The sequence below is a fragment of the Vidua chalybeata genome, chromosome 25 (genome assembly GCF_026979565.1).
Source record: "Vidua chalybeata isolate OUT-0048 chromosome 25, bVidCha1 merged haplotype, whole genome shotgun sequence".
Classification (NCBI taxonomy): Eukaryota; Metazoa; Chordata; class Aves; order Passeriformes; family Viduidae; genus Vidua; species Vidua chalybeata.
In genome coordinates, this window is record NC_071554.1 from 1,341,578 (window position 1) to 1,367,754 (window position 26,177).

At 52.3% G+C, this 26,177-nt stretch overlaps 1 protein-coding gene across 1 annotated transcript in view; it reads left to right on the forward strand.

Moving 5' to 3' along the window:
* CSMD2 (CUB and Sushi multiple domains 2) overlaps positions 1-26,177 on the forward strand; it is a 273,933-nt gene that overhangs the window by 240,932 nt on the left and 6,824 nt on the right. Inside the window, exons 51-67 of the mRNA XM_053964332.1 lie at positions 874-1,068; positions 2,772-2,945; positions 5,577-5,750; positions 9,274-9,447; positions 10,273-10,461; positions 12,624-12,797; positions 13,740-13,922; positions 14,773-14,949; positions 16,462-16,641; positions 18,275-18,448; positions 19,405-19,578; positions 19,938-20,011; positions 21,402-21,513; positions 21,939-22,118; positions 23,329-23,394; positions 24,798-24,959; positions 26,040-26,152. Coding sequence (XP_053820307.1) covers positions 874-1,068; positions 2,772-2,945; positions 5,577-5,750; positions 9,274-9,447; positions 10,273-10,461; positions 12,624-12,797; positions 13,740-13,922; positions 14,773-14,949; positions 16,462-16,641; positions 18,275-18,448; positions 19,405-19,578; positions 19,938-20,011; positions 21,402-21,513; positions 21,939-22,118; positions 23,329-23,394; positions 24,798-24,959; positions 26,040-26,152 — 2,675 coding nt within the window. The remainder of the gene's footprint in view (positions 1-873; positions 1,069-2,771; positions 2,946-5,576; positions 5,751-9,273; positions 9,448-10,272; positions 10,462-12,623; positions 12,798-13,739; positions 13,923-14,772; positions 14,950-16,461; positions 16,642-18,274; positions 18,449-19,404; positions 19,579-19,937; positions 20,012-21,401; positions 21,514-21,938; positions 22,119-23,328; positions 23,395-24,797; positions 24,960-26,039; positions 26,153-26,177) is intronic.

Here is a 26,177-nt window from a genome sequence, read left to right on the forward strand (position 1 = left end):
ATAGTTAGAGAAAGTAGCATGCAATATTTAGTATCCTCTTTTATATAGCATATTAATATAACATAATTATAATAAAGAAATCATTCAGCCTTCTGAAATAGAGTTAAACATCATCATTCTTCCCATTGGGTTCGCCGACATCTACAACATGGGCCATTTGTATATTGGGGGTGAATCTTCCAATTACAGCTTCAGGTAACAAATTTACCCCAAGTTTCCTCCCCCATAACCCACCTTTGTTTACATTTCTCAGAGCCTGAGGCAGTGAGGTGTCCTTGATTCCCATCTGAGGATTTTAACACCATTGCCAAGGGGTTTTTCTCTTTGGATTTCAGGCAACATCACCACTTACAGCATCATCCGCAAAGCTTTCCTTTCAATTCTCAGCCACAGCCCCACCAGGGGATACACCCCTCATTAAAAACCCACCACACCTGGATTTTTTGGGGGGGTTGAAACCTCACTTAACTGTCGCTGTTGGACACAAAATGAGTACACAGAAGTTTGTAAGCTCAAAAGAGAAAAAGAGCCAATTTTATTTCTGACCTCGCAATATACAGAATTCCAAAAGTGACAGTGGATTGGAGGGTGAAATTGCCACCTCTCCAACCACACTGGTCAAACCAACAGTCCATCAATTCTCTTCTCCCACGAAGAAGAATGCAAAACAATCATTATTTACATGAACGGTGCGTGAGAACTCCAGTAGAGATACGTAAACATCAGAAGGCACGGAAAGCTTTTAAAAGAACTTTAAAACTTTCAAAAGAGCTATAAAAGAAAACGTAGCACTTTTAAACATCAGGGCAACACTTAACCAACTCTCTGTGCCATTTTCTCTGTGCCATTTCCCCCCCCCACCCCACCCCAAAGCCGTGACGTGCCCCGACGTGGGCAGCATCGCGGTGGAGCACGGCCGCTGGCGCCTCACCTACGAGGTGCAGTACCACTACAACGCCCAGCTGATGCTCATCTGTGACCCTGGCTACTACTACACGGGCCAGCGGGTCATCCGCTGCCAGGCCAACGGCACCTGGAGCATCGGGGAGCCCGTGCCCACCTGTAAAAGTAAGAGCGGGGACGCCCCAGGGTGACACCGGCGGCTGGGTTTGTGTTTGGGGTCAGCAAATCCCAGCCCTGGGGGGTTTTAGGGTGGTGCTGGTGGGTGATCCGTGCCTTTGGGTACAGGGTGGGATGGTTTGGTGCAGGTTTTGGGAGGAAATCCATCCCTGTGAGGGCAGGGAGGGGCTGGGATGGATTTCCCAGGGAAGCTGTGGCTGCTGCATCCCTGGAAGTGCCCCAGTCCATGCTGGAGCAACCTGGGATAGTGGAAGGTGTCTCTGCTGTGGGTGGGACTTAATTCCTCCTGGCAGCAGCTGAGATGGAGCTGGGGAGCGTGGATTGGTCTGTTGGGTATTTGTGAGGTGGTTTGGTTCAGATTTTGGCGAGAAATCCTTTCCTGTGAGAGCAAGGAAGGACTGGGATGGATTTCCCAGAGGAGCTGTGGCTGCCCCACCCCATCCCTGGAAGTGTCCCAGGCCAGCAACCTGGGATAATGGAAGGTGTCCCTGCAGTTGGGTGGGACTTAATTACTCCTGGCAGCAGCTGAGAAGAGATTTGGGATGCAGGGAGAGGCCTGGATGTGATTCCTGGTTTAATCCCAGCACTTCTCTGGGATCTCAAGCCCTTCAGCTCAGCTGTTGCTGTGGGGTCCCAGCAGCTTCTCTCTCACAGCTGCTCTGAAGTCAGGGCTTTTAAGGAGGAAAAATAAAGAATTCTGCTGTCAAGCCTCAGCTCTCACGCGAACACCAGGTTCACAAGGGTAACAGTGTCACCTGCAAACCAAACCCAACGGGGCACACCAGCAGCTCTCAGTTGTTCTGACACCACTGCTGTGCTTTGGATCTCTCCTTTTGTCAGAGGTGGAGGGTTTTCCTCTCCAAGTGCAAACAGAGGCAGCAAAACCTCTCCTTCCCTGCTGCCTGCCTTTGTTTGTGGAGCTGGGACTGCTGGTGTGGGTGACAGATGTACTTTTCCCCCTGCCAGCTCTTCCTCTGGATCCGGGAGCAGGAGCCTGACCTCCTTTTGTTCCCTCAGCCTTATTGCCACCTAAATCCAAGTGACAGGATCTTGGCAGTGCCCCGAGGTCAGGAGCAAACCCAGCGGGAGCTCCGGAGGGTTTGCAGAGCTTGAAGGCAGACAAAATGAAGAGAAAATCAAGAGCTGGAGTTGGGTTTGCAGGGGCTCCTGCATCCCACAAACTCAGCTGGGATCTGCAGATCCTGGGATTTTGGCTTGCGGGGGAAAGCTGGGTGTCACTTTTAATTAGGAACTTTGTGCCATTCCTAGGTCAGGTTGGACAGGGCTTGGAGCAACCTGGCCTAGTGAGAGATGTCCCCACTCAGAGCCTTTAAGATCCCTTCCAACCCACCCCATTCCATGATTCTGTGTGTTTTCTGGGAATCAGGCTTCCTGCTGCATCCAGCAATGGGCTAATGACAGAAAAACATTCCTGTGTGGGGAAGTTCTGGTGTGAAAAAAATCCTTTGGTTCCTTCCCAGCCTGTCTTTAGTGCTTCCCTCGTGTCCTGAAGCATAAATATTAACAGCTCTTATTTTTGTCACCTCGTCTAACATGGCTCTGGAATTATTACAATTCCTGGAATTATTTAATGAACTTTCCCACTCCAGCAATAACTCCTGGTGCTGTGCCTGGATGCATTCCTTCAAAACCCAGCCTGTTCTCTCACTATCCTTTGGGATCTCTCCTAGTTATCTCCTGTGGGGACCTGCCCACGCCTCCCAACGGGAACAAGATCGGGACCCTCACCAGTTATGGGGCCACTGCCATCTTCTCCTGCAACACTGGCTACACCCTGGTGGGCTCCCGGGTCCGGGAGTGCATGGCCAACGGGCTCTGGAGCGGGGCTGAGGTCCGATGTCTGGGTAGGTACCCCTGGGGAAACTCCTGCTGGCACCCACCTCTGGCTGTGGCACATTCCTCTCTCTCTCTCTCTCTCAGGATTTTTTCATAGAGGAGCACAGAGGAAAGAAAGAGAAAATTTCTATTTCTGCTCCTTGTTTTTCCCCATGTGGAATGTGCTTGGAGAATTGTTTACCTGGGGTGATTCTTGGTTGGATTCTGGTGAGGATTGTTTGGGGCTGGTGGCCAATCCAATCCAATCCCATCCAATCCAACCCAATCCAATCCAATCCAATCCAACCCAATCCAATCCAATCCAATCCAATCCAATCCAATCCAATCCAATCCCATCCAATCCAACCCAATCCAATCCAATCCAATCCAACCCAATCCAATCCAATCCAACCCAACCCAATCCAATCCAACCAATCCAACCCAATCCAATCCAAACCAATCCAACCCAATCCAATCCAAACCAATCCAACCCAATCCAATCCAATCCAACCCAATCCAATCCAACCCAACCCAATCCAATCCAATCCAATCCAATCCAATCCAATCCAATCCAACCCAATCCAATCCAATCCAATCCAACCCAACCCAACCCAATCCAACCCAATCCAATCCAATCCAATCCAACCCAACCCAACCCAATCCAATCCAACCCAACCCAATCCAATCTCTAGAGAGGGTCACGAGTTGTGAGTAGTTAGATATGATAGTTAGAAAAGTAGGTTTGTCGTTTTAGTATCTCCTTTAAATAGTGCATTAATGTATCATAGCATAGTTATAATTAAGAAAGCGTTCAATTTCTGAGCTGCAGTCACACATCAGCATTTCTTCCCACTGGGTTCACCTGCATTTTACAATACCCACGGGTTGTGGGAAAGGCACCTCGGGAGGGACACGGGGCTTTTAGGGACTGATAGGAAGTTTGAAGTGGATGTAAAAGGGAGGCAGAGTTTGATTCCTGCATCCTCAGTAGGTGTGAGGGAGAGTTTTGGGGTGGGGGTGTTTGTTTATGACAGCAGAGTCTTGAGTTAACAGCCTGGAGCTGAAGGAGGACAGGTTAGGCTTGGATGTTGGGATGGATTCCTCCCTATAAACAAGCAGGTGGGGATTGCCCAGAGAAGCTGTGGCTGCCCCATCCCTGGAAGTGTCCAAGGAGAGGCTGGACAGGGCTTGGAGTGACCAGGGATGGTGGAAGGTGTCCTCATGGCAGGGGGTGGAATGGGATTTAAACTCCTTTCCATGGAATGAAGGCAAGAGGCAGCTCAGCCCTGCTGGCCTGGAGCTCCTGTCCCTCCCCGTGCCTCAGTTTCCTGGGGCTAAATAAAAGGGACAATATTTTGGGAAGCATCAAGGGAATGAAAAGCAGAAAGGAGCAGGCCTTGGTGGGGATGGGAAGGGCTCAGCTTCCCCCCACTCTCCGTGGCTGGATGCAGGAAAAAGGAATAGCAGAGGCAGCAGAGAAAAGGTTGGATTTTCCAGGTGCCCTCTTGTCCCTGTGGACAACCCTTCCAACCCAAACCAGTGTGGGCATCGTGAACCCCATCCATGCCCAGAGAAGCTGTGGCTGCCCCATCCCTGGAAGTGTCCAAGGAGAGGCTGGGCAGGGCTTGGAGTGACCGGGGATGGTGGAAGGTGTCCCTGTGGACAACCCTGACATTCCTTTCCAACCCCACCCAGTCTGGGGCATCTCCAAACCCCATCCCTGGAAGTGGACAACCCTTACGTTCCCTTCCAACGCAAACCAATCTGGGGCATCTCCAAACCCCATCCATGCCCGGAGAAGCTGTGGCCACCCCATCCCTGGAAGTTGACAGGGTGACCAGGGATGGTGGAAGGTGTCCCTGTGGACAACCCTGACATTCTCTCCCAACTCAAACCAGTCTGGGGCATCTCCAAACCCCATCCATGCCTGGAGAAGCTGTGGCCACCCCATCCCTGGAAGTTGACAGGGTGACCAGGGATGGTGGAAGGTGTCCCTGTGGACAACCCTTACGTTCCCTCCCAGCTCAAACCAGTCTGGGGCATCTCCAAACCCCATCCATGCCTGGAGAAGCTGTGGCCACCCCATCCCTGGAAGTTGACAGGGTGACCAGGGATGGTGGAAGGTGTCCCTGTGGACAACCCTTACGTTCCCTCCCAGCTCAAACCAGTCTGGGGCATCTCCAAACCCCATCCATGCCTGGAGAAGCTGTGGCCGCCCCATCCCTGGAAGTTGACAGGGTGACCAGGGATGGTGGAAGGTGTCCCTGTGGGCAACCCTTACGTTCCCTTCCAACCCCACCCAGTCTGGGGCATCTCCAAACCCCATCCCTGGAAGTGGACAGGCTGACCAGGGATGGTGGAAGGTGTCCCCGTGGACAGCCCTGACATTCCCTCCCAACTCAAACCAGTCTGGGGCATCTCCAAACCCGATTCCATGCCCGAAGAAGCTTTGGCTGCCCCATCCCTGGAAGTGAACAGGGCGACCAGGGATGGTGGAAGGTGTCCCCGTGGACAACCCTGACATTCCCTCCCAACTCAAACCAGTCTGGGCTTCTCTTCACCCCAATCCCGCAGAGACCCGGGGGGCGGGCGGTGCCTTTTGGGAACACCTTTGTTGGGACTCTCCAGGTGATTCCTGCTGTTCTCCCCCCCACCTCCAGCCGGGCACTGCGGCGTGCCCAGCCCCATCGTCAACGGGCAGATCAACGGGGAGAACTACAACTACCGGGGCAGCGTGGTGTACCAGTGCCAGCCCGGCTTCCGCCTCATCGGCATGTCCGTGCGCATCTGCCAGCAGGACCACCGCTGGTCCGGGAAGACGCCTGTCTGTGTGCGTAAGTACTTGTCATTCCTTCAGCCCTGCCAGGGAACATTCCAGCCAGGAGGGCGTGGAAGGGGCTGTGGAAAGGGCTGGGCAGAGCTCACACCCCGAGGTGTGGGGTGGTCGTGCACCCATGCTCGGGGTGGTTTTCTATCAGGATAAATCACACAAGACTACGTTTTCTTCATGCAGGAAAAATCCCATTTTTTTATTCATATAACTTGCTTTTATACAGTTCTACAGACTCCCAATTGGTTCGTAGCTTTCTGACCAATACCTTACTGGTTAGTAAAAGCTATTTTACTTGTCCATCACGTCTTTTTATTCTTAACTTCTTGTGTGCGTAAGTACTTGTCATTCCTTCAGCCCTAGGGGGGAACATTCCAGCCAGGAGGGCGTGGAAGGGGCTGTGGAAGGGGCTGTGGAAAGGGCTGGGCAGAGCTCACACCCCCGAGGTGTGGGGTGCCCCACGTTCAGGGTGGTTTTCTGTCAGAATAAATCACACAAGACTCCGTTTTCTTCATGCAGGAAAAAAAAAACCTAATCTTTATTCACAAAACTCGTTTTTATACAGTTTTACAGACTCCCAATTGGTTAGTAGCTTTCTGACCAATACCTTACTGGTTGGTAAAATGTATTTTACTTGTCCATCACGTCTTTTTATTCTTAACTTCTTGTGTGCGTAAGTACTTGTCATTCCTTCAGCCCTGCCAGGGAACATTCCAGCCAGGAGGGCGTGGAAGGGGCTGTGGAAAGGGCTGGGCAGAGCTCACACCCCCGAGGTGTGGGGTGGTCGTGCACCCATGCTCGGGGTGGTTTTCTATCAGGATAAATCATACAGCGCTCCATTTTCTTCATGCAGGAGAAAACCCCAATTCTTTATTCACAAAACTCGTTTTTATACAGTTTTACAGACCCCATGTGTGATTCCCAATTGGTTAGTAGCTTTCTGACCAATACTTTTTTGGTTAGTAAAAGGTATTTTACTTGTCCATCAAGTCTTTCTATTCTTGAATTCTTGTGTGCTTAAATTTTTGTGTCATTTTCTTGTCATTCCTTCAGCCCTGCTAGGGAACATTCCAGCCAGGAGGGCGTGGAAGGGGCAGTGGAAAGGGCTGGGCAGAGCTCACACCCCTGAGATGTGGGGTGGCCATGGATGCACGTTCAGGGTGGTTTTCTATCAGGATAAATCACACAGGGGTTTATGATAAATAAACAAAATTAATCCATTTTCTTCATGCAGGAAACAAAACCTATTCTTTATTCACAAAACTCGTTTTTATACAGTTTTACAGACCTCGTGTGTGACTCCAATTAATAGCTTTCTGACCAATTGCTTTATTGGTTAGTGAAAGGTTTCCAAAAGGTATTTTACTTGTCCATCAAATCTTCCTATTCTTAAACTGTTTACATATTTTCTTCACTGATTCTCAGGGGATAGATGCAATGTTTATGCAGGTGCTAGCTGTTTTTCACCCGGGAATAGATTGTTATGTTAATGAACTGTTCACACCAGGGAGCTAGCTTGACAGGCCAGCCGCTGATCCAACAGAGTGAAGCCTTTCTTTTATCATTTTTTCTACCTTACTGCAACATTTTGCAAGATCATCCCTGGGTCTCTCCAAGAAAAGATCCCTTGTGGTTCAAGAATTCCCCTGGATTTCTCCTTCCCAAGCCCAGCTGAAGGTGTGGGGTCAGAGGAGGGGAGACTTTTTGGGGTCAGAGGGTGTTAAAGGCAGCCACAGCCCTACAAACACACCCTGGTGAGATCACAATCCTCGAGAGTCCCTGGAAAATCAGGATCTCTCCTCTGCTCCCCCCTCCCCAAAATCACCTTGTCCAACCTCCTCGTTTATCTTCCCCAGGAAATAAGCCAATTAAGCAACTCCCTGCAGCTCTCAGGGGTTGATAAGTTGAAGCATCTTCTTATCAGCGGGCAGCACAGTCGGTGAATTTCCTATCGTGCTTGTTTGTTCCCATCTCTCCTGTCTGGTTTGGAGCTTCCTGTGCTGGGGCACAACAAGAACAAGGAGGGAATGGCCAGGCAGAACCCAGCCTGAAAACAAAAATTCAGGATTAGGTTGGCAAAGTTAGCAGTGACTCCAAACTCCGGGGCGTGTCTGAGATCCTGCTGGAGATTTTTGGGAGAAGAACGATTGGAAAGGGTGGAGTTTACTCTCATGCCCATGGCAGGGGCTGGAATGGGTTGGGCTTTAAACTCCTTTCCATCCCAAACCAGTCTGGAATTCTGAGTGATTACACACATTAGGCCTTGGAGGGGGGGTAACAGAAATTTGGGATTGTCAGGGCTTCATTGACCCCACTCAGGGCACAGCACCATTCCCAGTTCTCCTGGGATTTCCCCTCCCAGCCTGCTGCAGTCACCTCCCCTGTTTGATCCATGGAACTGTGGGAAGCCTTTTTTTTGCCCAGGGACAGAATCCCTCCCATTTCCAGGCACGTGGGATGATATCCCAACCCTGCTTCCTGCAGCACTCCGTAGCTCTCATTTCTCCCTCTCACCAGCTTGGATCAGGAATAAATCCCAATCCCCGTGCCCTGGGCAGTCAGATTTGTTGCGGATCTTTTGTGGGAATTTCATCTTCCCTTCACTCTCCTGGTGCTGGCAGCTGTCCAGGAAAACCGAATTTGTCCTGATGGACAAACCAGGACATTCCACGTGACAGTGATCAATAAAGCTTTGTCCTCAGCTGTCCCAGGATGTCACATTCCTTAGGCAGCCCAGAACCTCCTGCTGGCTCATCCTCAGTTTCCTTTTGTGCCGTGGAGCTGGCTGGAATCAAAGGCTCTGCCAGCAAGCGGGGCTGTGCCCTCCCTGTGTCACCTGCTGAGGTGACAGCAGAGTGTTCCAGCCACTTCCCAGAAGTATTTGGGATGCTGGAATTGGCTTTGCTTCCCTGGGAGCTGCCAGAGCAGCTCCTGTGCCCTTCACCTCATCCTGAGCCAACACCAACCTCAGGGAAAAAAAAAAAAAAAACTCCAGAAAAATCCTCACTGCAGGGATTTGGAAGTAAAATTTTCCCACAGAGTTTCTCCTACTTGGGCAGATTTTCATCTCTTCAGGCCCTGTGCTGTAATTCTGATTTGCCTCCTGTTTTCCCTCTTTTCCCTCTGCTTCCAGGTGTAACTTTTCCCTGCAGGACTGGCACGGGGAGAAAGGGAGGGAACAACAGAGTTTGGGATGCCAGGGGTGGTGCGGGACTAAGAGCAGGAGCTGGGATTTTTGGAGAGGGATATGTGGTGTAAATCAGTGGGATCCTGGCACTCGGCTGCCTGGAGAGGGATGCAGGGAATTCCTGGATGCAGGGCATTCCTGGTGCCAATAAAACCTACAAAAACCCCATTCTCTCAATGTGATCCTGTATCTCGACAGAGCAGACCCCAAATCTTTGGATTTTGGGATTGATGTGCAGGGGTTTTTATGCTCTCCTACCTTCACAGCTTTTTCCAGTGGGAAAAAAATCCACTTTCTCTCCAGGAATAAATCCAGTGACGTTTCCATTTTGTGCTTGCAGCCATCACCTGTGGCCACCCTGGCAACCCCCCCAACGGCCTCACCCAGGGCTCCCAGTTCAACCTCAACGACGTGGCCAAATTCCAGTGCAACCCCGGCTTCCGCCTGGAGGGAGCTTCCCAATCCCAGTGCCTGGCCAACGGCCAGTGGAGCAGCACCCTGCCCTCCTGCCGAGGTCAGTCTGGGCCAGCCTGGGCTTTCCTTTGGGATTTCTCCATCTTCCCGAGCCAGAAATCCCTGGAAAGCACCCAGGGGGATGTTGGAGATCCCAGGGCTGCTGTAAATCCCATGGGATTTTTCTCACCTCCAAGGCGTTGGAGCGTGTTGGAAAAGGAAATTTGGGGTCAGACCCAAATTTGGGGTCAGAGGGTGTTAAAGGCAGGCACACCCTGCTGGTGACAATCCTTGAGAGCTGTGTCCATGGAAAATCAGGATCTCTCCTCTGCTCCCCCACCCAAATCACCTTGTCCAACCTCCTCATTTATCTTCCCAGGAAATATCTTCCCACAGCTTTGTGCAGAGCCCTCTTCCCCTTTTCCCATGGGATCAGCACTCGGGTTCACTTCCCAAATCCCCTCCCCTCCCTGCACTCCCTCCCTCTGCATTCCCCTCATCCAGGATCTCTGGCCGTGCTGGATTATCAATTATTCCCTGCTGGATGATGGAAATCCCAGTTTGGGATCAGTTATTCCCAGCTGGATAATCTAAATCCCAGTTTGGGGCTGGAGATCCTCTGCTGCTGGGTGAGAACCTGCAGGATTGCCTGGACTCCTTTTTTCCCCTCCTTTTCACAAGACATTTTTCCACTCTCACCCTCAAAAATCTCGCAGGGGGGAAAAAAAAAAAAAAAACTTAAATCACAACATAAAATCTTTAGCTTCCCACCTTTTTTCCTGCTTTTTTTTTTTTTTTTTTGGAGAACCCTACATTTTCTGCCCCGCCCTTTGCCCCCCATTATTTTTTTTTTTTTTTTGGGTGTTGTTCTGTTGTTTGTTTGCAGTTGTGAACTGTTCTGACCCCGGGCACCTGGAAAACAGCGTCCGGCAAGTGCAGCCGAGCGGCCCCCACAGGTTCAGCTTCGGCACCACCGTGTCCTATCAGTGCATCCACGGATTTTATTTGTTGGGAACGCAGGTCCTGACGTGCCAGGGCGATGGCACGTGGGACAGAGCCCTCCCCCAGTGCCTTTGTAAGTGGCCCCAACCCTCCCTGTCCAGCCCAGCCGCTCATCTCACGGGGTTTGGCAGGATTCATGAGGGAAAATCCCTTCCCCCCCCCCCCCCCCCCAAAAAAAAATCCATGTGGGAATGATCCCAGTGATTTCAGGAGTTTCCCAGGGAAGGGGGCTTGGGGTTGAGGAGAGGGATCCTGCTGGAGGACATTCTCTGTGTAGGGATAGATGGAATCCCAGCGGATTTGGGGGATTCCAGGTGGAATCCCGATGGATTTTGGGGTTTGAGGAAAGAATCCTGCTGGAGGAGGTTCTCTGTGTAAGGTCAGGTGTATCCCAATGGATTATTGGGAATTCCTGTGGAATCCCAATGGATTTTGGGGTTTGAGGAAAGAATCCTGCTGGAGGAGGTTCTCTGTGTAAGGACAGGTGGATCCCAATGGATTATTGGGAATTCCTGTGGAATCCCAATGGATTTTGGGGTTTGAGGAAAGAATCCTGCTGGAGGGGGTTCTCTGTGTAAGGACAGGTGGATCCCAATGGATTATTGGGAATTCCTGTGGAATCCCAATGGATTTTGGGGTTTGAGGAAAGAATCCTACTGGAGGGGGTTCTCTGTGTAGGGACAGGTGGAATCCCAGTGGAATTGGGGGATTCCAGGTGGAATCCCGATGGATTTTGGGGTTTGAGGAGAGGCTTCTGCTGGAGGGGGTTCTCCGTGTAGGAAAAGGCAGATCCTGATAGATTTGGAGGTTCCAGGTGGAATCCCAATGGATTTTGGGGTTTGAGGAAAGAATCCTGATGGAGGAGATTCTATGTGTAAGGACAGGTGGATCCCAATGGATTTGGGAGTTCTGGGTGGAATCCCAATGGATTTTGGGGTTTGAGGAGAGGGATCCTGCTGGGGGCATTCTCTGTGTAGGGACAGGTGGATCCTGATGGATTTTAGGGGTTCTGGGTGGAATCCAAATGGATTTTGGGGTTTGAGGAGAGGCTCCTGCTGCAGGGGGTTCTCTGTGTAGGGACAGACAGATCCCAATGGATTATGGGGAATTCCTGGTGGAATCCCAATAGATTTTGGGATTTGAGGTAAGGATCCTGCTGGACGGGGTTCTCCGTGTAGGAAAAGGCAGATCCTGATGGATTTGGAGGTTCCGGGTAGAATCCCAATGGATTTTGGGGTTTGAGGAAAGAATCCTGCTGGAGGAGGTTCTCTGTGTAGGGACAGGTGGATCCCAATGGATTTTCGGGGATTTCAGGCGGAATCCCAATGGATTTTGGGGTTTGAGGAGAGGCTCCTGCTGGAGGGGGTTCTCTGTGTAGGGACAGGTGGATCCCAGTGGATTTGGGGTTTGAGGAGAGGATCCAGCTGGGATGGTGCAGGTGGAGAGGGCAGGAGCACCCTGATGAGGACACACCTGAGTGAGTGAGTCCCAGTCTTACACTGGGAATTTGGGATCCAGAGTGGATTTTAGCTGCCTTAGGGAGGTGCAGGCAGGAGCAGCCCCACTCCCAGTTTGTCCCTTTGGGCACTAAACCAGCTGCAATCCCATTCCCTGCCCTCGGGAATGGCCTCGGAACTCCGGAAATTCCAATTGGCTTGAGCTGTTCCAAAGCTGGGATTGTTCCTTTTGTTTTTTCCTTGTTTATCCCTCCACACCAAATCCTACCGAGCAGTTCTGGGCACATTTTCCTTTCCTTTTGTCCTGTCCTCACCCCTTGCATGGATCCTGGGGAATTGGCGAGTGATGATCCACGTTCCCACAGCCGGGAGGGAATTCCTGTTAAAACCCTGATCCCAGGCTCCCTCAGCCCCCTTGAGTACAAGGGATCTCCTTTAAAATGTTGGGATTTGGAGGATTTGGAAACCCAGGTCAGTTTTACCACTGATTCTGTGGATTCCTGGGGTTAAAAGTTAAAAAAAAAAGGGGAGATTTTCTCATGTTTTTGTTTCCCGTGTGTTGAACTTCCCTGTGAGGGTGGGGAGGCCTTGGCACAAATGCCCAGAGCAGTTGGAAGTGTCCCCATCCCTAAAAATGTCCAAGGCCAGGCTGGACAGGGCTTTGGAGCAACCTGGGATAGGGAAAAGCATCCCTGCCCATGGAATTAACTGATGTTTAAGGTGCCCCCAAGCCGGAATTCTGGAATCCCCGGGATGTGAAGCTGTGTCTCTCTTGCAGTGGTGTCGTGTGGCCACCCCGGGTCCCCTCCCCACGCGCAGATCTCGGGGGACAAGCACACGGTGGGCTCCGTGGTCAGGTACAGCTGCCTGGGCAGGCGCACGCTGGTCGGCAACGCCACGCGGATGTGCCAGCTGGACGGGCGCTGGAGCGGCTCCCTGCCACACTGCTCCGGTGAGGGGCCGCGGCAGGGCCACTGCGAGGTCACCCAGCCGCGGTCACCCAGCCATGGTCATCCAACCATGGTCATCCAGCCATTATCACCCATTCATGGTCACCCAGCCGCGGTCACCCAGCCATGGTCAGCAGCCATGGTCACCCAGCCATGGTGACCCAGCCATGGTCACCCATTCATGGTCACCCAGCCGCGGTCACCCAGCCATGGTCATCCAACCATGGTCATCCAGCCATTATCACCCATTCATGGTCATCCAGGCGTGGTCACCCAGCCATGGTCACCCATTCATGGTCACCCAGCCGCGGTCACCCAGCCATGGTCATCCAACCATGGTCATCCAGCCATGATCACCCATTCATGGTCATCCAGGCGTGGTCACCCAGCCATGGTCACCCATTCATGGTCACCCAGCCGCGGTCACCCAGCCATGGTCATCCAACCATGGTCATCCAGGCGTGGTCATCCAGCCATGGTCACCAGCCATGGTCACCCAGCCATGGTCACCCATTCATGGTCATCCAGGCGTGGTCATCCAGCCATGGTCACCCATTCATGGTCATCCAGGCGTGGTCATCCAGCCATGGTCATCCAGGCGTGGTCACCCAGCAGTGGTCACCCATTCATGGTCATCCAGGCGTGGTCATCCAGCCATGGTCACCAGCCATGGTCAGCTAGCCATGGTCACCCAGCCGCGGTCACCCAGCCATGGTCACCAGCCATGGTCAGCTAGCCATGGTCACCCATTCATGGTCATCCAGCCATGGTCACCCATTCATGGTCATCCAGGCGTGGTCACCCATTCATGGTCATCCATTCATGGTCATCCAGCCATGGTCACCCATTCATGGTCACCCATTCATGGTCATCCAGCCATGGTCACCCAGCCATGGTCACCATGCCCTGGTGGCTCTGGTGACTCTGTGCTCTCCCTTGGGCAGGGGGCAGCCAGGGCGTGTGCGGCGACCCCGGGATCCCTTCCCACGGGATTGGGCTGGGGGACGCCTTCGGCGTGGGCAGCGTGGTGAGGTTCAGCTGCGAGCCCGGCTACACCCTGCGGGGCTCCTCCGAGAGGACCTGCCATCCCAACGGCTCCTGGAGCGGCACGCAGCCGGAATGCGAAGGTACTCCTGTGCCACAGCCCCGGGACTGCCCCGGTGTCCCCAGAGCTGCCCCGGTGTCCCCAGAATTGGTCTGATGTCCCCAGAGCTGCCCCGGTGTCCCCAGAGCTGCCCCGGTGTCCCCAGAGCTGCCTCGGTGTCCCCAGAATTGGTCTGATGTCCCCAGAGCTGCCCCGGTGTCCCCAGAGCTGCCCCGGTGTCCCCAGGACTACCCCGGTGTGCCCAGAGCTGCCCCGGTGTCCCCAGGACTGCCTCGGTGTGCCCAGAGCTGCCTCAGTGTCCCCAGGACTGCCTCGGTGTCCCCAGAGCTGCCTCGGTGTCCCCAGAATTGGTCTGATGTCCCCAGAGCTGCCCCGGTGTCCCCAGGACTGCCCCGGTGTCCCCAGAGCTGCCCTGGTGTGCCCAGGACTGCCCCGGTGTCTCCAGAATGACTCTGGTGTCCCCAGAAGTGTTCTCATGTCCCCAGAATGGCTCTGGTGTCCCCAGAAGTGTTCTCGTGTCCCCAGAATGGCTCTGGTGTCCCCAGAAGTGTTCTCGTGTCCCCAGAATGGCTCTGGTGTCCCCAGAAGTGTTCTCGTGTCCCCAGAAGTGTTCTCGTGTCCCCAGAATGGCTCTGGTGTCCCCAGAAGTGTTCTCGTGTCCCCAGAAGTGTTCTCGTGTCCCCAGAAGTGTTCTCGTGTCCCCAGAGTGGCTCTGGTGTCCCCAGAAGTGTTCTCGTGTCCCCAGAAGTGTTCTCGTGTGCCCCGAACTTGCCTTTGCTGAGGACAGGCGATGCAGGAAGAACCCCCTGGGGCTGTGGGGCTCTCTTTGTGTTCCCTGGTTCATTTTCTTCCCGCCGTTTCCCGCTCCGCAGTGATTTCCTGCGGGAATCCCGGGACGCCCAGCAATGCCAGGGTGATCTTCAACGACGGCCTGGTGTTCTCCAGCTCCATCATCTACCAGTGCAGGGAGGGTTATTATTCCACGGGGGTGCTGAGCAGGCACTGCACCGTCAACGGCACCTGGACTGGGACCAGCCCCGAGTGCACTGGTGAGCACTGGTGACACCTCAGGTTTTGGCTTTGGTGTTTTTCACATTCTGTGCTGCTTTAGTCTGCACTTCGGAGCTTCATATTACGGGGTGGTGAGATGTCTGCACAGAGCAGGGAGACAAAACAATTCCTGCTCCAGCTGGGCACCAAGGACAAATGATCCAAACCTCAGGCCCAGGAGCACAAACAGCGTGGGCTGGAGAGAGAAAAACAAGGATGGGACTTCATAACCTGAAGCTGGAATTAGACAACGAACTCCAATGTGCAAATGGAGCAGAACTTATAAAAGTGGGAGACCCAGGTGTCCATTTCGTGACCATTTTGGTTCATCTTGGGTGTAGCCCTGGCTGGGCTCTTGTGCTGCCCAAGGTGGATCCATGGAGGAGATCCTTTGAATAAATTGAGGAGATCCTTTGAATAAATCCCTGCTTCATTCTGTAACTCTGCCCAGCCTAGAAGGCTTCACTGGGGTGGGATCCTGCCGTAGGGAGAGGGGGAGGATGAGCTGCCAGGCCCAGCTGTGCCCACGTGATGCCTTTTGGGGCTACCTAAAAACAGAGGCCAGACAAAATTAAGGGAATAAAAAGCAGTGATATTTATTGAAGGGCCTTCAGGGGCATTTAGATGAAGCCCCCCCATGGGCTACACCCAAAAAAATGGATGATGGGTCACGGGTTTTCAAACTTTTATAATTTTGGGCCATTTGCATATTGGGGGTTCATCTTCCAATTACAGCTTCAGCTAATGAAGTAATTTTACCCCAAGTTTGCTGCCCACAACTCACTTTTGTTCACAGCTCTTGAGGCCTGAGGCAGTGAGGGGTCCTTGATTGCCAGGCCTGGAGAGGAATTGTTGTGTCTGCCCAAAATGGGGAAGCAGCAGCTCACACTGCATGTGGAGTTTGGAGCTGTGCACTAAAGAACTGCAGGGTTACAAATAGATGAAAAATAGAAAAGCTCAAATCCTGAGGCACCAACACACGAGTGCCACCCTGAGAAACTCTGCTGAAGCCTGGCCTGGCACCAGGAGCAGCTCAGCCTGGGAATTCTGCCGGGACCTAATGGGAAAATCTTGCTCTGGGGTTGTCTTTTTCCAGCTGGATGGAGGGAGCTGTGGAATAATTTTGGGAGTGGATGTTGGCCGAGCTCTCTGGGGCTGCTCCTGAGTGTGACATTCCTGGGGCAGGGATGTGTGTGACCTCAGGGCTGGGAACAGGGTGGTGACAAAGGTGGATTTGCGTCAGAGGCAGTGACTTTAAGTGGGGAGTGCTGTGGGCAAACTGCTTTCCCTTCACCCAGCTTTGACCCGGATTTGCTTTAATGTTTAATGAGAGTTAATCCAGCTCCTTTCAAGGCCTTAATGAGCCTTTAATCTCCAGCCCCTGAATCACATCTGTGCTACAAACCTGCTCCACATTTAACTGGTCAAACTCCACCTGGAATAACGCTCAGAACCATCACAGGCGTGGTTCCAGCTGCCAGAAATTCTCCTTTTTTTCCCTTCCTCGCCAGTGATCAACTGTGGAGACCCCGGCGTGCCGGCCAACGGGCTCAGGCTGGGCAGTGACTTCACCTACAACAAATCCGTGGTGTTCCAGTGCACTCCTGGCTTCATGATGGAGTCAGACAGAGCAGCTGCCCTCACCTGCACCAAAGACCGCACCTGGAACGGCACCAAACCCGTCTGCAAGGGTAGGAACCCTGCAGGTGCTGCAGGAGACGAGTTTTGCAGGCCACCAGAGTTTCCCTGGAAGCCTGGCTGGGCGTTCCTCAGCTCCCTCATTCCTCCCAAAGCTTGGCATTTGACAGGGAGCAGCAACACCTTGCTGTCTTCAGGGCTGTGCCTGGGAGGGAGGGAAGGAGTTGCTCTTCTCCCTCAAAGCCCAGGGAGTAAAGTGATTTTGCACAGAAACTCGGATCAAGCTCAGATAAAATATTGTGTTTTTCCAGCAGACGCTGTGCTGGCATCACCCAGAAACATCTGAAAAATGTTCCCCGCGAGTCTTTTCATTATTCTGAGACGACTCCTGTGGTTCAGAGATAGAAAAGGGAAATAGCAAAGCAGCGGCTGGGCAGGCTGGATCTCTTTTCCTCACCCCCCCAGCGCAGATAAAATATGTGGCAGCATCTCTGCGTTCCTTTAAAAATCTGGAAAATTCACCTGCCACTGAGCTGATATAAAAACAGGCCACATAAAAACCCTCCAATGCACTCCAGCTCCTTCAGAAGCAATTCATCCTCTCTTTTTTCATTCTCTTCACTGAGCAAATGCTGCAGGAATGATCCACAATGTGGCCAAGAGTCGCATTTGGAGGCACAGGTTTAGCTCCTCTGAGCTGAAGAGCAGAGCGCTGCAAAAATGTCATCTCCAAACACCCCAGAGTGGGTGAAAACCCGACAGGTTGTGGCTTCAACTGCTCGTCTGAGCCTCAGCCAGCTTGTCCAAAATGTGTGAACCTTCGGGGAAATCTGGGATGAGTTTTCACGCCACGTCAGGGCAGATTTTTACCTTCAGCTGAGAACGAGCATTGACTTCAAAATCGGATTTGTAGAGATGTTGAGGAAAAAGTTCTTCCTCCAGAGGGTGGTGGGGCTCCCCAGGGAATGGGCACAGCCCCAAGGTCTCAAGGAATATTTGGACAACGCTCTCAGGGATGCACAGGGTGGGATTTTGGCTGTGCAGGGCCAGGGGTTGGACTGGATGATCCTCATGGATCCCTTCCCACGGGATATTTCATGATTTGGGATTGAACTCCAAACTTTGAAGGGTTTGACCCCACTTCATGCCAATCCCGGGAGATGCTCTTGGAGAGCAGGAGGTGACTTCGCTCCTACGTGGAATTCGCTTGTTAATGGAAATAATTAAGTGGAGAGACCTGACCCTCCTTTTCCTTTTCCTTTTCCTTTTCCTTTTCCTTTTCCTTTTCCTTTTCCTTTTCCTTTTCCTTTTCCTTTTCCTTTTCCTTTTCCTTTTTCCTTTTCCTTTTCCTTTTCCTTTTCCTTTCTCCTTCTCCTTTTCCTTTCTCCTTCTCCTTTTTCTTTTGCTTCTCCTTTTCCTTCTCCTCCTTCTCCTCTTTCTCCTCCTTATCCTTCTCTTTTTCCTTTTCCTCCTCCTCCTTCTCCTCCTCCTCTTCCTCTTTCTCCTCCTTATCCTTCTCCTCCTTCTCCTTCTCCTCCTCTCCTCCTCCTCCTCCTCCTCCTCCTCCTTCTCCTTCTCCTTCTCCTTCTCCTTCTCCTTCTCCTTCTCCTTCTCCTTCTCCTTCTCCTTCTCCTTCTCCTTCTCCTTCTCCTTCTCCTTCCCCCCTTCTTTTTCCTTCTCCTCCAGCCATCACCTGCAGAGCTCCCCAGGCCATTCCCAACGGGAAGGTGGTGGGATCGGATTTCAGCTGGGGTTCCAGCATCAGCTACGCCTGCCTCGAGGGCTACCAGCTGTCCCTGCCCGCCGTGCTCACCTGTGAGGGCAACGGCTCCTGGAGCGGGGAGATCCCCCAGTGCTTCCGTGAGTAGGCAGCTTCCCTCTTTTCCACCAGGAATCAGCAGGATTCTGCTTCAAATCCCGGTTTTTGGGGCTTTCCCCAACTTTTTCCCAAGCTCTGTGTCACTGGTTTGGCAGCTCAGGGTTTAGAGGGATCTTGCTGTGCTTCCTGCCCCGTTCCTAAGTGGAGTTTTCCATCAGCTGGAGTGGGAATTTTTGGTGCTTCAGGAATCTGGAGCTAAAGTCTGGCTGCTCTCCCACCTCCCACGTGGCTTGGTTTTTTGGGAGCCTTGGTTTGGCACCTGCGAGGAGGAGGCAGGGACACAGGTGGTCGCTCCAGGGACACCGTTGGTCACTCTAGCCCTGTGACAGAGGGGTGAGGCCACACTTGTGAGGAATCTGGGCATTTTCCATGTTCCTGCCTACAAAACATCCTCAAAACTGGGTGTTTGCCCTCAGTGACCCAATCTTCTGCCAAAAAAAATCCTTTGGCAAAGAGCACCATGTTGCAGCAGAAGTCGGGAATGTTTTGTGAAGGCTGTGTGGGTTTGATACAACAGCAAACACCCAAAAAAAAGGGGGAATTAAACATCTCCTGATGCTAAAGGCAGCTCTGAGCTCCTTTTCCAGCTGCACAATATCCATTTTCACATTAAATCCCACAAACCCCTCACCGTTCCTCACACCTTCCCCTGGATCTGGGATAATTAGCGGGCTTACAGAGCCAAGGAACAAAGTGACACCGTGCAATTAGGGGAGAAAAGAGAGGGGGGAAAAAAGGCAAATCCGGGGGAAAAGGTGGAAGTTAATTAACAGCCACTGACAAAAGGAGATAATTACAAGGAATGCGGCCAGCAATGCCTTCTGCCAGCCCTGATTCCCGAGTTAATCACGGAGTGGGGTGGGCTGTGATAGCCCTGGGTGGGATGTGACATTCCTGAGGGCTCCGTGGCCGCATCTTTGTCCCTTTGCTGTTGCAGCCGTGTTCTGTGGGGACCCGGGGACCCCGGCCCAGGGCAGGAGGGAGGACCGAGGCTTCACCTACCGCTCGTCCGTGTCCTTCTCCTGCCTGGCCCCGCTGGTGCTCGTGGGCTCGGCGCGGAGGTTCTGCCAGTCCGACGGCACCTGGAGCGGCACCCAGCCCAGCTGCATCGGTAAGGGGGGGCCCAGCTGCAGGGTCTGGGGGCTCGCTTCACTTCCAATCCCAACCCCGTGGTCCCTTGGAGAGCAGGGTGGGATCACCGTGGTGCTTGGAGCTTGGGGTGGTCCTTGGGAGCAGAGGATGGATGTGGGGAAGAGCTGTCCCCATCCAAGGTGTGTGTTCCCGGTTTTTCTCCCGAGGGATGAAGTGCCTCTGGTTGCTTCGTGCTGCAGCAGGCAGGGATTTAAGAACGAGAAGATCCATGGGTTTTCCTTGTCGCTGGGTGTTCCTTTGGAGGCAAATCCCGCCTGCGTTCCAGAGGTGCAGCAGGATCTGAGCCCTCCCTTAAATCCCTGTCCCCGTTTTTAACAGATCCCAGCCTCACAACGTGTGCAGATCCTGGAGTGCCTCTTTTTGGGATGCAGAACAATTCCCAGGGATACCAGGTATGGCCATGGAAATGGGGTGTACCACAAAGCCAGCCCTGCTCGGTCCTTGGCCTGGATTCACGTGTTCTCCCATGGACTCGTGTGTTATCCCAGGGATTATTCACATGTCCTCCTGTGGGTTCGTTTGTTCTCCCATGGATTCACATGTCCTTCCATGGATTCATGTGTTGTCCCATGGGATTCATGTGTCCTTCCATGGATTCGTGTTTCCTCCCATAGATTCTTGTGTCCTCCCATGGATTCTTGTGTTATCCCATGGGATTCGTGTGTCCTCCCATGGATTCGTGTTTCCTCCCATGAATTTATGTGTCCTTCCATGAGTTAATGCCTCCTGTCATGGATTCACATGTTATCCTGTGGATTCACGTGTCTTCCCACAGATTCATGTGTTATCCCATGGGATTCACGTGTCCTCCCATGGATTCATGTGTAATCCCATGGGATTCGTGTGTCCTCCCTGGGATTCATGTGTTATCCCATGGGATTCACGTGTCCTCCCATGGATTCATGTGTTATCCCATGGGATTCGTGTGTCCTCCCTGGGATTCATGTTTCTTCCCATGGTTTCTTGTGTTATCCCATGGATTCATGTGTCCTCCCATGGATTCATGTTTCTTCCCATGGATTCATGTGTCCTCCCATGGATTCATGTGTCCTCCTTCCATGGATTCTTTCATCTTTCCATGGATTCTTGTGTCCTCCCATGAGTTCATGTCTCCTCCAATGGGTTCTTGTGTTATCCCATGGATTCACGTGTCCTCCCATGGATTCTTGTGTTATCCCATGGATTCACGTGTCCTCCCATGGATTCTTGTGTTATCCCATGGATTCACGTGTCCTCCCATGGATTCCTGTCTCCTCCTGGGAGCAGGACACCCCAGTGTGCTCCATTAGCCCTCCGAGTGTGTTTCCACAGCTTTAATTAGGCAGTGCATTGTATCTGAAATTAATTACAGTGATAATTAATAGTTGCTGCTATCCACATTAATTCCTGTTAATTTTCAGGCCAAATCCTGCAGGTGCTTTTGCTAATCCCATCTCTCATCCAGCAGGAGATCATTGGAATGGGGACAAAAATCCCACAGTGACTCCCTGGGGGGCTCCATTCCCACCCATTCCCTGCTGGGATAGTGGATGCCAGAGTGGATCCTTCCATTTTCCTGCTGATTAGTTACCTTAATCTTGGGGTTTAATTAATTAATTTTATGTTTAATTACTTTGGAGACACCATAAGTGGAATTTTTTTGCTCAGCTTGGAGCTCCTCTGGGAGTGGAGCGGCTCCTGTGAGGGATGAGGTGGTGACAAGGGGATGGCCCCTTTGGAATTGCATGGATTGAAGGCCTGGGAATCCCTGGGAAGCTGAGTGGCTGTCTCCTCTTGGGACAGGTGGGAAGCATCCTGTTCTTCAGGTGCCAGAAGGGATATCTCCTGCAGGGCTCCACCACCAGGACCTGCCTGCCCAACCTGACCTGGAGCGGCGTCCAGCCCGACTGCGTCCGTGAGTCCTGGGAATGCCACGGGGAGCTGGGGCCCTCAGACAGGCTCTGGAAAAGGAATTCTTGGAGGAAATGTGTTGGATTTAGGGACAACTGGGGATTTTAGTCTGCACCCACACCTGGCACTCACTTCTGGGTTCAGAGGTTCTTCAGCGTCCTTTGGCTTTGTCTTTTTCCCTTAAAAATGTGGGTGGCCAATCCTGATTTTCAGCTCATCCAGCTGGAGCCTGGTTCAACTCCAGCCAGGAGCAGAAACCCAGCACGGGAAGCTCCTCATTAATTCCTCCAACTGGGAAAAACCCCTGTGAGCTGTGGTGTGGAAACTCTTCCAGGAGGGTTCCCCCGATCGATGTCACAAGTGTCACTTTTCACCCTCCCTGCGCCCACCTGGGTGGTTTCTCTCACCTGTTTTCCCTGTCCCCTCCAGCCCACCACTGCAAGCAGCCCGAGACCCCGTCCCACGCCAACGTGGGCGCCCTGGACCTGCCCTCCCTGGGCTACACCTTGATCTACTCCTGCCAGAGCGGCTTCTACCTCACCGGGGGCTCCGAGCACCGCACCTGCAAAGCCGACGGCAGCTGGACAGGGAAACCCCCCATCTGCACGGGTGAGGGGCTGGCAGCACCAGCTGGGCTCCGAGACTCTCCCCAGGGTCTCAGGTTGTAGAGATCCTGGGCCTTGAGGTCCTTCAAAGGTGGTTTTCGAACTGCAGATAAACCCAAGGTTCAGTTTTGGAGTCAGAACTCCAAGGAAGGAGGGAGGTGTTTTCAGCTGTGACTGTTTTTCCCTTAAAAGCTGTGGGATGGCCCAGCTTGATTTTCACTTGGTGGGAGGGTCTCCACTGTTGGTGTCCACAGCAGAATCCCAGAATTAGGTTGGAAAAGGCCTTTGAGGTCATCAAGTCCAACCTATGACCCAGCACTCAAGTGCCACCTCCAGTCTTTCCTTTAAGAGTCACCTGGGGATTTTCTGGGGAGTTTTTTGGGTCAGAACCACCTGCACAGGACAAAAGTTGTTTCTCTCCCCATATTTTACCTGCCACAGAGTCTTGGATGAGGAACATGTTGTGATCCATTGAAATGGAGCCCTGTGGCTCTCCTGGAGCGGGGTCACCCTGGACACCTGGGACTGGAGCAGAGGGAAAGGCAGGACGGGCTGGGGACAGAGGCTGAAAGGCAGAGAGGGACCTGGGGGTGCTGAGGGACGGCAGCTGGACATGAGCCAGGTGTGCCCATGTGTGTAGCACCTGGCTGGGTCAGGGATGGACCAGCAGGAGCAGGGAGGGGATTGTCCCCTGTCCTGGCACTGGTGAGGGACACCTCGAGTGCTGTGTCCAGTTCTGGGCTCCTCCATTTGGGACATGGAGGGGCTGGAGAGTGTCCAGGGAAGGCTGGAAAGCTCCTGCTGGAGCTGAGGGGGCTCAGCCTGGAGAAAAGGAGGCTCAGGGGGGGACCTTGTGGCTCTGCACAGCTCCTGCCAGGAGGGGACAGCCGGGGGGATGTCGGGATCTGCTCGCAGGGAACAGGGACAGGAGGAGAGGGAACGGCCTCCAGTTGAAGCAGGAGAGGTTTAAATTGGATATGAGGGAAAATTTCTCCATGGAAAGCGTGGTCAGGCCTTGGAAGTGCCCAGGGAGGTTTGGAGTGCCCAAGGAAGGGCTGGACGTGGCACTCAGAGCTCTGGGCTGGGTGACAAGGTGGGGATCGGGCACAGCTGGGACTCTGTGACCTTGGAGGGCTCTTCCAGCCTCAGGAATTTCTGGGGTGGACAGTGGCAGACCCCCAGTACTGACCAGCTGTGCTTTGCCCCCGTCCCAGCCGACGTCCGTCCCAGCGGGAGGCCCGTGGGCACCGCGCGGGAGCCGCCGCTCGCCAAGGCCTCAGGTGAGGGTTCAGGGGGGCTCATCCCCACGGACACATCCCTGCCACCCCCTCAGATCCACCCTCCTGAATTCCCTCCTCCGGAAGCTGCCACGTGCCCCATCCTATTCCCTGGAGAACTATTGTAAACACAGGTGAACCCAGGGGGCAGAAATGCTGATGTGTGACTGCAGCTCAGAAATTGAATGGTTTCTTTATTATAACTGTGCTATGATACATTAATTTACTATTTAAAGGAGATACTAAAACTACAAACCTACTTTTCTAACTGCCATATCTAACTACTCACAACTCGTGACCCTCTCTGAGAGTCCAGCCACATTGGATTGGATTGGATTGGATTGGGTTGGGTTGGGTTGGATTGGATTGGGTTGGGTTGGATTGGATTGGATTGGATTGGATTGGGTTGGATTGGAATGGATTGGATTGAGTTGGGTTGGGTTGGATTGGATTGGATTGGGTTGGGTTGGATTGGATTGGATTGGGTTGGGTTGGATTGGGTTGGATTGGAATGGATTGGATTGGGTTGGATTGGGATTGGATTGGATTGGATTGGATTGGATTGGGTTGGATTGGGTTGGATTGGATTGGATTGGACTGGATTGGGTTGGGTTGGATTGGATTGGGTTGGATTGGTTTGGTTTGGGTTGGATTGGATTGGATTGGATTGGATTGGATTGGATTGGATTGGGTTGGATTGGATTGGATTGGATTGGATTGGATTGGATTGGATTGGGTTGGATTGGATTGGATTGGATTGGCCACCAGCCCAAACAATCCTCACCAGAATCCAACCAAGCATCACCCCAGGTAAACAATTCTCCAAGCACATTCCACATGGGAAAAACAAGGAGCAGAAATAGAAATTGTTTTCTCTTTCTTCCTCTCTGTGCTCCTCTGTGAAAAAATCCTGAGACAGAGAGAAAAATGTGCTGCCACAGAGAACAAACACGAGCTGGACATCAACACCCACTGCCCTCCCCAGAGCATTCCCTTCCAGGATTTTGTGCATTTGGCCTTTTTTTATTTGAAGTTAATTCTTCCTAATAAATTATTTGGTTTGTTTTTAAAACTTCCCTTGCATTTTTGGTCACAACAGGCAAGTTAAAGTCACTGGTTTTGGCTTTGTCACCCGTGGTGATGGCACAGAACGGGTGGGATTTAAGATACTTAAAACACAAAATCTTTTAAAAATATTGAATATTTAAAACAATTTAATTTTGTCGGTGAATTCAAAGAAAGACAGAAATCCTACTCTGTTTTTTTTTTTTTCCCTGAAGAAATGGAAATGCTGCTGGGTTTTTTTTTGTTGTTGTTTTTCTGTGGGGTTTTTTTTTTGTTGTTTGGTTGGTTTTTTTTGTTGTTTTTTTGGTTTTTTTTTTCATCTCCCACTGCTGTAATTCCAGTGCCTGCGGACGTGTTCGCAAGGAATTCCCTGTGGAAAGGCTCCTACGAGTACATGGGGAAGAAGCAGCCAGCCATGCTCTCTGTCACCAGCTTTGACCCTGCCACCAGCAAGGTCAACGCCACCTTGATCGACCACAGCGGGGTGGAGCTGCAGGTGTCGGGTGAGGGACACCACGTGGCCTTTGGGAGGGGTTGGCATTGGCACTGCCAGGGCAGGGACTGTCCCCCGTGCTGGCACGGCGGGGATGTTGTGATAAAAGCCAATCCTTGACTGTCTGGGTCGTATTTTATTGGATTATCAGAAGCTACCGTGTCAGGCCTTACTGGTGGACAATGCGTTCACGCTGAGTTTGTTGCTCAGTGCGTGGTGTTTTGCCAAACTTCTGTGGTTTTAGTTACTTTGCGAATTTTTTCCTACTGGTTCTCATGAGGGCAGATCTTATTGTTTGTACTGGTGCACTTATTTTTCGCTCTAGGAATAGATGGTTGTGTTAATTTAGCTATTAATTTAGGCCTGTGTTAATTTAGCTATTAATTTAGGCCTGATTTTATGAGGCCTTTCTTTTATAATTTTTCCATCTTTTATGACACTGAGACACCTCTAGGGCTGTGTCCAGTTCTGGTCACTCGTGGCCAGAGAGACACTGGAGCGTGTCCAGAGAAGAGAATGGAGGTGGAAAAGGGGCTGGAGAACTCCTGGTGGAGCCTGGAGAAAAGGGGGCTCAGGGGGCTCCCCACAACTCCCTGACAGGAGGGGGCAGCCAGGGTGGCTCAGGCTCTGCTCCCAGGATGAGAGGAAACAGCCTCAGTCTGTGCCAGGTTGGATATTAGGGAACGTTCCTCCATGGAAAGGGTGGTCAGGCCTTGGAAAGGCCCAGGGAGGTTTGGAGTGCCCATCCCTGGAGGTGTCCAAGGAAGCTTTGGGTAAAAAAAACATGAAATTATGTGAGCTGGACTTTGATGATCCTCGGGGGTCCCTTCCAGCTCCTGATTCCGTGAGTGCTCCGTGTCCCTGCCCTCCTGGAGCACCAGGCTCTTCCTGATCCAGCAGAAGAACCTGAATATTAATTAAATATTAAGTTGACTCCTTTCCCACGTGGAAAATACCTTCAAAGGCCTGGGCTGTGTTTCCCAGTGACAGGGCTGGTGTCCACTCAAATCCTGACGTGGTTTCCCTGCCCTCCCACTCAATTATTTCAACCCAGAGTGATCCAGAGCCGACAAAATCCCTTCTTTTCCAGGGATTTACAAGAAGGAAGACGTGCACCTGCTGCTCCAGGTGTACCAGATCACGGGGCCACTGGAGATCTTTGCCAACAAGTTCAGGAATGACAAATGGGCTCTGGATGGACACGTGAGTGCACAAAATCCACCCTCCC